The following is a 12,958-nucleotide window of genomic DNA, read 5'->3' on the forward strand; positions in this document are numbered from 1 at the left end:
TTCCCTCTTTCTCTCTCTCCCCAATCCTTCCCTCTGTTGTTTTCCCTCTCTCTCCCCAATTCTTCCCTCTGTTGTTTTCCCTCTTTCCCCAATCCTTCCCTCTGTTGGTTTCCCTCTTTCCCCAATCCTTCCCTCTGTTGGTTTCCCTCTTTCCCTCTCTCCCCAATCCTTCCCTCTGTTGGTTTCCCTCTTTCCCTCTCTCCCCAATCCTTCCCTCTGTTGGTTTCCCTCTTTCCCCAATCCTTCCCTCTGTTGGTTTCCCTCTTTCCCTCTCTCCCCAATCCTTCCCTCTGTTGGTTTCCCTCTCTCTCCCCAATCCTTCCCTCTGTTGGTTTCCCTCTCTCTCCCCAATCCTTCCCCCCCCCCCCCCCGTGACACTCCGGGCAAGTCCTGCACTTAGTTTTTTTTTTTTTTTTAAGACTCATAACGTGCGAACGATGCAGCTGGCAGCGATTGAAAGAGGCTGTCTGGGCTGGCGTCTGCGTCGGAGCTTCCCTCACCCTCTGCGAGTCCCGCCTTCGTTGTTACAACTTCCTGTTTCGCGGGACTCGCAGAGGGTGAGGGAAGCTCCGACGCAGACGCCAGCCCAGACAGCCTCTTTCAATCGCTGCCGGCTGCATCGTTCGCGCGTTCTGAGTCTTAAAAAAAAAAAAAAAAAAACTAAGTGCAGGACTCGCCCGGAGTGTCACGGGGGGGGGGGGGGGGGGGGTGGGGGGTGGTGGTGGCAAAAAAAGGTTGCGTACCGGCAGAAAAAAAGCACTGGTGATGTGTATGCTCTGATGGCTCCGCCATCTAGGGAAGCGGTGCACCAGTTCCTGGATAAATCAGGGATGTCATAGCTGGGGCCTGGGGCACATGATTGTTTAGGGTCACCCCTGCAACCGAGGGAACCACAGCGGGCTATCAGAGATCTAAAAACGAACATGGCACCTGGTGCTGATGGTTTCTCTGGAGAATTCTATAAAGTCCTAAAATTGTCCCTAGTGGCACCATTAATTGAGTACTATCAGACAGTAATAGATGATGGGGAATTCCCTCAAAATGAAAACACAGCTCTGATCACGTTATTACTTAAATCGGGCAAGCAAGCGGATGATCCAGAGTCATACCGCCCCATTTCTCTTATCAATGTGGACATCAAACTTTTGGCAAAGGTTTTAGCTAACAGAATGTCAGCATACATACCAGAGTTAATTAGTACTGCCCAGGTGGGGTTTGTTCCCAAACGACACTCGGTTCTACACGTGCGACGAATTCTTCTTGCATTGGCTCAGTGCACTGGTCGAAGAGAACCTTGTATGGTGGTTAGCTTAGATGCGGCCAAGGCCTTCGATCATGTGGATTAGAGCTATTTATTTCAGGTGCTGGAGTGGCTAGAATTCCCGGAGGTTTTATTTCAGTCCGTTCGGGTGCTATATACAGGGTTTGTGCGCCCAAATAGTGGTTAATGGGGGCAGATCAGCATGGTTCCCGGTTTGCAGAGGAACGAGACAGGGGTGTCCATTGTCACCACTCCTATTTAACATCTCCCTAGAGCCCTTGATCAGGACACTAAACGGGATAAAGGACATCAAAGGGATGATTCTTGAGAGTGAAGAAGTGAAAACCTTGGCCTATGCGGACGACATCTTGCTGGTGCTGAAAGAACCGCAAACTTCATTACAATATACTCTGGAAACCATAGAACATTACAGGAGACTCTCTGGGTTTTCATTAAACCTCCAAAAATCCTGCGCACTGGCATTGGTTGACACGCTACAGCAAACTTGGCGGGGACATTTCCCGCTACAGTGGGTGGACAAGGCCCTTAAAGTATTTAGGTATATTAATTCCCAGGGAACTGTCGACTCTATACCGAATTAATGTTGACCCTATGATAAAGAATATGAAACAAAAACTGCAGTTGTGGCAGGCTCTTCCCCTTTCGTTGTGGGGGCGGGTCGCACTTTTTAACATGCTTATTGCGCCACGATGGCTTTATTTGTTCCAACAACTCCCACTATTTTTGCGTGTGAAAGAGGAGAGGGCTTTAAATAGGCTCACACAGAACTTTCTTTGGCAGGGCAAGCATCCAAGATTGCCTATGGAGGTGATCACCACCCCACGGGAACAGGGGGGAATGGGTCTGTTGAGTTTACGAAATCTTTCAATAGCATGTGAAATACGTCACATAAATGATTGGTTCCGGGGTACAACAGAATTTTCTAACACAGAGGCAGAGATAGCGGTATTCCCTGAGACTCACTTTAGTTATTTATTGCATACGGGATGCAGCTTACCGCCAAAAGCATTCCAAAGACATCCACTCTTGCACCCGATGAGAGCTACTTGGCGGTGGGTATGTCGGAGATACAAGTTTAGTGCAAAGGTCACACCACTGCTCCCCATTTGTAATAACCCAGATTTCCCTCCGGGGATAGGGGCTAGTGTTTTTGGTCAATGGAAAGACAAAGGAATTATCTACTTGTCTCACATAGTTACAGAAGAAGGACAGATTAAAACATTAGATGCACTAATTGAAGAGTTTGGTATTTCTAGATCACAGTATTTTGCTTACGCTCAATTAAAACACTATGTGTCCTCCTTAACATGGACAGATCTCACGGAGGACGTGATTGATGTCCTTACGGAACAGTACTCTTTGGGGGCACAGGTCTCAGTTCCTTTACTATTTCACTTACAGCAGTTGAAAGATACAACTCAAGAAATAGATTACATAAGGGTGACTAAAGCGTGGACTGAGGATCTTGGCTGCACAGTTACAACAGATATTGGACAGAGGTTCTTGAGTAGTATTTATAAAATGCACTTTTCGGTCCCTCAGGGTGAACGGTTATACAGATTTTTTATGAGAACCTACATGGCCCCTAAAAGAATAGCCAGAATAACTGAGTCTTGTGATGGGACATGCGCACGATGTGGAGGAGGGTCAGCCACACTTGGGCACATGTTCTGGCTCTGTCTCTTGGTGCAGGCCTTTTGGAGGGCCATCCTTTCCTCATTGCAGTCACAGTGGGAATGCTCTGTAGTATGTGAACCGCTGATATTATTTTTTAGTTACAAATTTACTGCGACACCACCTAAAGGTTTCAAGAGATATGTGCAGTGGACAATTTTATTTGGGATTACCACGATTTTGAAATCTTGGCGATCAGATCTCATGCCACCGCTAGCATGTTGGTGTGCGCAGATGATACATCAAATGCGGCTTGATAGATGCCGTGTGAAATCATTGGACAGCACAGAGGGAGAGAGGTTCCGCATGGTATGGGAGCCATTGTGGCTAACCATGCCCTCGAGAGCATGAAGCTTTATTTTGAACATTTAAAAAGCTCACAAGTGGGTAGTGGGAAGGTAGGGGGGGGGGGGGGAGATCTTTCCAGTCGGGGCAGTTGTAGGGGTGAATTTCTTGCATAACTTATTGTAACATTGCGGTATCGGTGCGAACGTTTTTGCTTATACTTGTGTCCGATTTTGATGCAATTCTTCCCAAAAAAATGACTTAACATGTTGGAAAGGGGGTTGGGGAGAAAATGTGAAATCTTGATGATGATCTAGCTGTATGATTTATATCCTGATGTATAATTTGTTAGGGGAGATATGCAGTGGCTTGTTTAACTTGTTGATCATCAATAAAAATTATTGAAACATAAGTGAAATAAGAAAGACTTTGAGTGGGACTAAGAGTTGAAATCAGTGGATGTGAAGAGCCATGTTAGACTAATGGTAAAATTATGTATCATACCTGATAATTTTCTTTCCATTAATCATAGCTGATCAATCCATAGACTGGTGGGTTGTGTCCATCTACCAGCAGGTGGAGATAGAGAGCAATCCTTTTGCCTCCCTATATGTGGTCATGTGCTGCCGGAAACTCCTCTATGTCGATATCAAAGCTCCATCCGCAGGACTCAGCACTTAGAGAATTACACCCACAAAGGGACACTCTGCCCAGCTCACCACCGCCGAAACGGGGGAGGGGAATTAACCCAGCTCATCCCCACACAAGTGGGGGAGGGGAATCCGTCCAGCTCATCCCCGCGGAGCGGGGGAGGGACACCACACCCGCCGATGCGGGGGGATCTGGCTTATCCTGCAACCGCGGGAGGAGCTGACTGACCCTAACACCGCCGAAGCGGGAGGGGTACAAAGCTGCCCTACAGCCGCACGAAGCGGGAGGGAGTGCCGGCAGAATTTAAGTCTCAATCCAGCCCCGTAAAACGGAGGAGAGAGGAATGCAGCAGCTCACTGTAACACAAACTCGTCTCAACTCTTGAAGAATCCAAGTGAAAAAACTTGAACACGAAGTCCTCCTGAAGTAACTGAAGACTAAACTTGAACCTAAAATTCAACCAGAATAAAACAGTACAGATATCTGGGAGGGGCTATGGATTGATCAGCTATGATTAATGGAAAGAAAATTATCAGGTATGATACATAATTTTACCTTCCATATCATCAAGCTGATCAATCCATAGACTGGTGGGATGTACCGAAGCAGTACTCACCCAGGGCGGGACATAGAAATCCCTGACCTCAACACTGAAGCTCCAAACCGGGCCTCCGCCCGAGCAGCCACAGTCAAGCGGTAATGCTTGGAGAATGTATGGGCCGATGCCCAAGTTGCCGCCTTGCATATCTCTGCCAAGGAGACGGACCCGGCCTCTGCCATCGAGGCCGCCTGAGCTCTAGTGGAATGAGCCTTCAGCTGGATAGGCGGCACCTTCCCCGCGGCCACATAAGCCGCTGCAATGGCTTCCTTGACCCATCTTGCCACTGTAGGCTTAGCAGCCTGCAGACCCTTACGAGGACCTGCAAACAGGACAAACAGATGATCCGATTTCCGGAAATCATTGGTCACTTCCAAGTATCTGATGATGACTCGTCTCACATCCAGATATTTAAGAGCAGAGTATTCCTCTGGGTAGTCCTCCCTACGAAAGGAAGGGAGACAGAGCTGCTGATTCACATGGAAGCGAGAAACAATCTTGGGCAGGAAGGAAGGCACTGTGCGAATAGTCACTCCTGCCTCAGTGAACTGCAGAAAAGGCTCTCGACAAGAGAGCGCCTGGAGCTCGGAAACTCTTCTGGCTGAAGTGATAGCCACCAAAAAGACTGCTTTCAACGTCAGGTCTTTCAGAGATGCCCTCGACAAGGGTTCAAAAGGCGGCTTCTGTAATGCTCTTAGCACCAGATTGAGATTCCACGCAGGCACCACCGAGTGCAGAGGAGGGCGCAGGTGATTAACTCCCTTGAGAAAACGCACCACATCTGGCTGCGAAGCCAGGGAAGCACCCTTCAGGCGGCCCCTGAAGCAAGCCAGGGCCGCTACCTGGACTTTAAGGGAACTGAGCGACAGGCCTTTCTCCAGACCTTCTTGCAGGAATGCCAACACTGAAGAAATTGGAGCAGTGAATGGAAAAAATGAGCCTGCTTCACACCACGCTGCAAAGGTACGCCAAACCCTGGCGTAAGCAGTAGAAGTAGAGCGCTTCCTCGCTCTCAGCATAGTGGCGATGACCTTGTCTGAGAAGCCCTTCTTCCTCAGACGCTGCCGCTCAATAGCCAGGCCGTAAGACCAAAGGGGGAGGGATCCTCCATCACCACGGGACCCTGATGCAACAGGCCCTGCTCCACTGGCAGCCGCAGAGGATCGTTGACTGAGAGCCTGATCAAGTCCGCATACCAGGGACGTCTGGGCCAATCCGGACCCACCAGGATTATCCGGCCTGGATGCTTTGCCACCCGGTCTAGCACCCTGCCCAGCATGGGCCAGGGCGGGAACACATAGAGAAGCTCTTGTGTCGGCCACTGTTGGAGAAGAGCATCTACTCCCAGGGATCGAGGGTCCCGTCCTCTGCTGAAAAAGCGCGGCACTTGGCAATTGGCCGATGACGCCATCAAATCTAGGCTCGGCTGGCCCCAGCGCTTCGTGATGTCCAAGAACGCCTGAGCAGATAGCTGCCACTCTCCGGGCTGCAAGGTATGGCGACTGAGAAAGTCCGCCTTGACATTCATGACTCCGGCAATGTGGGCCGCTGACAGCTGTTCCAGGTTCGCTTCCGCCCACTGGCATAGACTCATAGCCTCCTTGGCTAGAGGGGCGCTCTTGGTACCTCCCTGGCGGTTGACATAGGCCACAGCAGTGGCATTGTCCGACAGGACCCGTACTGGCTTCAACGCCAGTACCGGGATGAACTCCAAAAGCGCCAACCGAATGGCTCTGAGTTCCAGGAGGTTGATAGACCACTTTGCCTCTGCAGGAGACCAGAGCCCCTGCGCTGTCCTTCCCAAGCAGTGGGCTCCCCAGCCCGTCAAAGAGGCGTCCGTCGTGACGACAATCCACTCTGGGGTCACCAGAGGCATTCCTGCAGACAACTTGTCCGTCTGCAGCCACCAGCTCAGCGCCTTGCGCACTGCTGGGTCCAAGGGAAGGCGCACAGCATAATCCTCCGACATCGGAGTCCAGCGCTGCAACAGAGAGTGTTGTAGTGGTCTCATATGAGCCCTGGCCCAGGGCACTACTTCCATCGTGGCCGTCATAGAGCCCAACAGCTGCACATAGTCCCAAGCCCGAAGAGGAGAGGCTACTCGGAACTGGTCCACCTGAGCCTGAAGTTTGACAATCCGATTGTCTGGCAGGAACACTCTGCCCACTTGGGTGTCGAATCAAACTCCCAGATACTCCAGGGACTGAGTCGGGCGCAGCTGGCTCTTCTCCCAGTTGATGATCCACCCCAGGGAGCTCAAAAGAGCAACCACCCGGTTCACAGCTTTGCCGCACTCTGCTTAAGAGGGGGCTCGGATCAACCAGTCGTCCAGATAAGGATGGACTTGTACTCCTTCCTTTCGTAGGAAGGCCGCGATGACCACCATTACTTTGGAAAAGGTCCGCGGAGCAGTAGCCAACCCGAAAGGGAGGGCTCTGAACTGGAAGTGTCGTCCCAGGACTGCAAAACGCAGGAAGCGTTGATGAGGAGGCCAGATGGGAATATGCAGGTACGCTTCCTTGATGTCCAAGGAAGCCAAGAACTCTCCTGCCTTCACTGCCGCTATAACAGAGCGGAGAGTCTCCATGCGAAAGTGCCGCACTTTCAAGGCCCGATTGACCCCTTTGAGGTCGAGGATAGGCCGGACAGAACCTCCTTTCTTTGGTACCACAAAGTAAATGGAGTAACGTCCCTTGCCAATCTGATTTTCTGGCACCGGAACGACCGCACCCAGGCGGATCAGATTGTCCAAGGTCTGCTGCACTGCCACAGCTTTGACCGGAGACTTGCAGGGAGAGAGTACAAACCCGTCTCTTAAGGGTCGGTAGAACTCTAGCTTGTAGCCGTCTCTGATGACTTCCAGCACCCAAGCGTCTGAAGTTATTGTGGTCCACTCGCCCAGAAACGAGGACAGCCGTCCTCCAATCTGCACTGGGGCGTGGACCAAGGCCCCGTCATTGGGTACGAGACCCTGGGGGAGGACCGGAGGGAGCACCTCCAGGACGGCGGTCTCTGCGAAAGGAATGCTGCTTGGGGGAGAAGTTCCTCTTGAAGGAAGAGGGGGCAGAGGAGCCCGACCTGCCCGGGCGGTACCGACGGGCTTCCTGAAACCGTCCTCTGGAGGTACCGGAACGAGTACTAGCCCGAGCCCTGACCTCTGGTAACTTCTTGCCCTTAGACGTGCCGAGATCGGTCACGATTTTGTCCAGCTCGACCCCAAAGAGCAGCTTGCCTTTAAAAGGCAATCTAGCCAGGCGGGATTTAGAGGCGTGGTCAGCAGACCAATGTTTCAGCCAAAGCCACCGCCGCGCAGAGACTGTCTGAGCCATGCCTTTAGCTGAGGCTCTCAAGACATCATACAGCAAGTCTGCCAAATAGGCTAAGCCCGATTCCAGGGCCGGCCAATCAGCCCTCAAGGAATGATCCGAGGGGGAAGCCCGCTGCACCATCGTCAGGCACGCCCTGGCCACATAGGAACCGCAAACCGAGGCCTGCAAACTTAAAGCAGTCGCCTCAAAGGACGACCTTAAGGCCGCCTCCAATCTTCTGTCTTGGGCGTCCTTTAGGGCCGTGCCACCTTCCACCGGCAAAGCCGTTTTCTTAGTCACCGCAGTGATTAAAGAATCCACGGTAGGCCACAGATAGGCCTCACGTTCACTTTCAGGCAAAGGATAGAGGCGGGACATAGCCCTAGCCACTTTGAGGCTCGCTTCCGGGACATCCCATTGAGCCGAAATTAAGGTGTGCATGGCATCATGCACGTGGAAGGTTCTAGGCGGGCGTTTCGTCCCCAGCATAATGGCAGAGCCAACAGGGGCTGAGGGAGAGACGTCCTCCGGAGAGGAAATCTTCAAAATGCCCATGGCCTGCACTAACAGGTTGGGCAAATCCTCTGAGCTAAAAAGCCGCGCTGCAGAGGGGTCATCCGCTCCAACCGAGCGGGGATCCGTCTCCTCCAAGGAATCCGCAAAGTACTGTTGGGAGAACTCAGATACGCTGCCCTCATCTACATCGGAGGAGACAAGGTCCTCCAAGGCCTGGGAATCAACCCGAGGGCGTTTACCTCCGGGGACCTCAACCTCTTTACCAAACGAGGGAGCAGGGGCAGCGTTTTGCATAAGGAAGGCCTGATGCAGCAGCAAAACAAACTCGGGGGAGAAACCCCCCAGACCGTGCACTTCCGCAGCCTGGGCTACAGCCCTAGACGCACCCTCAACCGGCGCTCGCAAGAGTGGGGGAGAGACATGCTGCGCATCCATAATGGCGTCCGGCGCGACACTCCGCGAAGGAGCTGCGCGGGAAAAACGGCGCTTAACTTTAGCCGCTTTGGTGCCGTCGCCCAAATTAAGGGCGTCCATGGCATTAATGTCTCCCTCAAGGGCGGCCCACGAAGAAGCCGTCCGAGCCGCGTGGCCGGCCAAGATGGCGGAGGCGAGCAGCGGGGGATGGGCGTTTATGGCGGGGAAAACCGCCACGCCGGAGGAAGGACCGGGACACTCATCGGTCATGAAACTGTCACCCAACAAGGGCGAATCAGACTTTAAGACCCCCGCATCCCCTCTAGAAGCGCCTAAGCGATCCGGGGAGCGACTCTTTGCGCCCTCGCCCTCCGACGCCATATGCCACGTGGAGATCAATCGGGGAACCCCCTGCCCGCTATAAAAAGGTAAAAATTACCTGCTTTCCGCTCCGAGCTGTAACGACCTGGTGTCCCAGTGAGTAGCTGCAATAAACGTTTAAATAAACGTCGAAATAAACGCCTTTAAGGACATTCAAAATTTTTCTTTTTTTTTTTTTAACGGAGCCAGCGGGAGGGGGGAGAAAAGGAGGGACCTGGCGCCACCAGGTTTGCACTTGCTCAAGAAGAGCCCTCAACCCCAGGCACTCAACAAAACCTAAAAATTAGGCTTGGAGGCCTAGCCAGAGCTGCTGCTGTGTGTGACCACCACCTGCTGAGATAGAGAACATACTGGGGAGTTTCCGGCAGCACATGACCACATATAGGGAGGCAAAAGGATTGCTCTCTATCTCCACCTGCTGGTAGATGGACACAACCCACCAGTCTATGGATTGATCAGCTTGATGATATGGAATATGCAATTTCAAACGGCTGGAAGCAGTCAGTGCTTCGTGTTCCGTGGAGAAACCATTATTTTTAGAATGGGGCAGCTTTGAGACGCTGCTGGAAGATCAAAGGTTTGGACATCATGATGTGTTCCCAAGTGATAATGTGATAGACTTGTGCCGTTTTGGTTCTCTGGTTTCAGCTCTTGGAATTTGGGTTTTAGGTTTTATGGGTAATGAATGTATGAGTGAGTATGAATGATTATTATTTAGTTTTACAAGATATCTGTGATGTGTATTTATAGAAGCATAAAAATACTGTGTTTACATTTTTGATAATAAAGATTATGCTAAATATATAAAATAGTGATATTTCCAGATTTTTAAATAATGAACCTTGGGAGAATTTAGATTGTGAGTTTCCTAATTTATTTGAATTGTTGTAATAGATATGACCTTGCCACACAGAGAGAATTTTTTTTAAGCCACTGGGGGATTTTTGTGACATCGAAGGAAAAATAGCCACAGCAAAATCAAACATCTCAATTTTTAAAGAAAAAAGGAAAACCAATTCTGGCCAGGGAGCTCAGACCTAAGAAAGCCGTGGAGCCGCGAAAAAATAAAATAAAAATTTTAAAGAGCCAAAACTATTAAGAAAAACTAACACAACAAAGGTGGGAAAAAAAGAATTGTCCTGGGCTACTCACACAGGGCAGGCCACAAAGAAATTACCACTAACATGCACAAGAAGAGGACCTCTCAGTTCCATGGAAAAATGACAACTGCCTGGTCCCATGTGAGTGAAATGGGTGGAAAGGTATGCACACCTGCACAATTGGGCCTACCAACAGCTTCTAGAAACAGAATGTTGGGTAGTGTCCATGACAGGCTCCATCAGATAATGTCACCCATATGTGACAAATGATATCCTGCTTGTCGTTGAAGAATTATACAACCACTCCACTCTATGATTGTGTCAAATATAACTGGTTTGTATTGTGGCAAATTACTGACTGCCCTATTTGTAATGCACTCAATTCTCATATAAAACTACCAATAAAAACAGAGACTGATGTTTTGCTTTTATTATTGCTCAAAGAAACATTACAAGCAAAGATTTGCGCCCACTTTCTCTGCAAGTAATTTTTCCATCCAAAATAATGGACTTGTTCAACTTTCCACGTTCTGGTCTTCGTCTTCATATTGCGTGTAATGAGGTACACATGCTATTAAGCACTATTGTACTTTTACTCCTGGATAAATCAGACAATACTCAAAGCCCCAATTTTTGAAGGAAAAATGCATTTTTACCCACATAATCATACTAGTCTTTATCTGCCATCGTCTTTCAACTTGCTGTTAGTAGTGTAGGACCAGTTATCACTCTGGAAGATGGAGGTAGGGGGAAGGAGGTACTGAGGGAAGGGAGGAAAGCTCTCCTGACATTGCCTGTGGGCATCTAGAATTTTAAATCTGGCTCTGCACTGCAGCTGAGTGATTCAGAAATACTGCTTTATCCTGGAAGCTTTTTACTTACCTGATCTCAGTTACATGCCAAACTGTGCTGATGCAGACAGCAGCGGCCCAGTGCCTGCACACCTGAAAGGCTGTGTACCTGTCCCTGAGAGATAGATGGTAAAATATTTGGGCAAGTATTTCTTCAGGGACATACTTCCAGATTTCAGCCATTAGAGGACGCAGACCTTAATCTGATCGTTTGAAATAGTTCTCTTCTGCAGCACCCTGTTCAATATGAAATCAGTAAAAGTTAAATATATGAACTTTGAGGAAGCTGGTTCACCTTAGCATACGGCAGCAGCACCATTTACAATTTTGCATAATTTGGGGATCTTTTACTAAAGCTTAGCTTGAGTTATTTGTAGCAGGACCCATAGGAATAAAATGGCCTCTGCTGCAGATAACTCGAGCTAAGCTTTAGTAAAATACCCCCTTAGTCTTCAAGACTCTTCCTGAGATCCAGTTATAAGAATTTCTTCCCTAAACTTGTTTTTTTTTTTTGCAAAACTGCAGACAAATCAAGAATGTAAATTGCAAACCAGACACACACAAAACTGCATATGGTAAAAGAAAAAAAAAATTACTCTTCCTCACCAAGCAACCTAATCCCCAAACTGCAAACAAATCTGACATACAATAAGGATTCTGGATACAAAGGGAAGGGAAGGTTGGGGAAGAGAGTTTGAATTTAGCTAATGCCTTTTCAGTTACAGCCAAAGGCAAGTTACATTCAGCTCCTGTCCCCGGAGGATTACAATCAATGTTCCCTCTAAGCTGAGTGGGAGTCACATAGATGTGGCAGTGCCAAAACAGACACATTCAGATACCGAAGTAATCAGCATCTATTTTCTTAATGTCTAGATTTTTGACAAGTGTGCTCCTGCTGAACATCACTACCACATTTATTTTAGAAGGGATCCGATAAACTGTGGACATCCTTTCAAAAATCCTGCTCCACATCAACTGGCTCACCTTTAGCCACATTATATTCGTACCTTAAAAAAAAAAAAGGTAGCTCTGGACAAGATGGCGCTGTGAGAAGACTCACGTCTGAGAGCTCCTGATTTTTCAGCGGATATACCTGGGAGGCAGCACTCTCCCCCATTGATATTATGGGGAAGAGGAAGGGTAAGACCGGAGTTTTAGCCTCCTCTGACTCCGCGAAACCGGCTACCCAGCAAAAGACGCTGGAACAATTCGGAGTCCAGGCGTTGAAGCTGCAGACGCCAAAGCTGACGGGACCCGATGCTGGTCAGACGGACTGAAGCATAGAGGCGGCTTCACTCAGCCCGCCTCAGATTACAGCTCCCCCTCGACCCGGAAGCAATTTAGTGCTGGCAGGGATGCGGAGCGACGATCCTTCCAAAGTGGTGAGGTCTTGAGCTGCTGAAGGGGGCCCTGCCACCACTTCAACCCCAGAACGGAACACTACTGGTAGTATAAGGGTCGAAAGCCCGATATCTCCCCTGATTCTGGAGGCTGCTGTTGAGAGAAGTCGAGTGAAATTGAAACCAGCTGTTATAACAATGGAGATGCTGTGGGACGCTATCCAGGGAATTAATACCACACTTACCCAGGTAACAAGCTCCATTAAAACTGAATTCCTAGATTTAAAGCAAGAACAAAGTGTCCTATCCGGGAAATTACAAGAAAATGAGAGGAAAACTGAATCACTAGGAGAAGAGACACAAAAACTGCAGAACTTAACAGGAGTAATGGTTAAAGAAAGGGAAATTCTAGCTAGAAAGCTAGAATTTCTTGACAACCGAGGAAGGAGAAATAATTTAAGATTTCTAAATTTCCCAAAGTCTCCATTGATACCAGCAATAGATATGTTAAAAAAGTACTTTGGTGAAATTTTGGGAGTTCCGGTAGAGGGTTTTCCA

At 49.2% G+C, this 12,958-nt stretch overlaps 1 protein-coding gene across 1 annotated transcript in view; it reads right to left on the reverse strand.

The window, feature by feature from the left end:
* The window catches only part of FBXL8 (F-box and leucine rich repeat protein 8), a 242,442-nt gene that overhangs the window by 172,366 nt on the left and 57,118 nt on the right, over positions 1-12,958 (reverse strand). The window contains exon 2 of the mRNA XM_030203700.1: positions 11,092-11,297. Within this exon, the coding sequence (XP_030059560.1) occupies positions 11,092-11,243 (152 nt within the window). The 5' untranslated portion in view covers positions 11,244-11,297. The remainder of the gene's footprint in view (positions 1-11,091; positions 11,298-12,958) is intronic.

The sequence above is a fragment of the Microcaecilia unicolor genome, chromosome 5 (genome assembly GCF_901765095.1).
Source record: "Microcaecilia unicolor chromosome 5, aMicUni1.1, whole genome shotgun sequence".
In the NCBI taxonomy this organism is placed as follows: domain Eukaryota; kingdom Metazoa; phylum Chordata; class Amphibia; order Gymnophiona; family Siphonopidae; genus Microcaecilia; species Microcaecilia unicolor.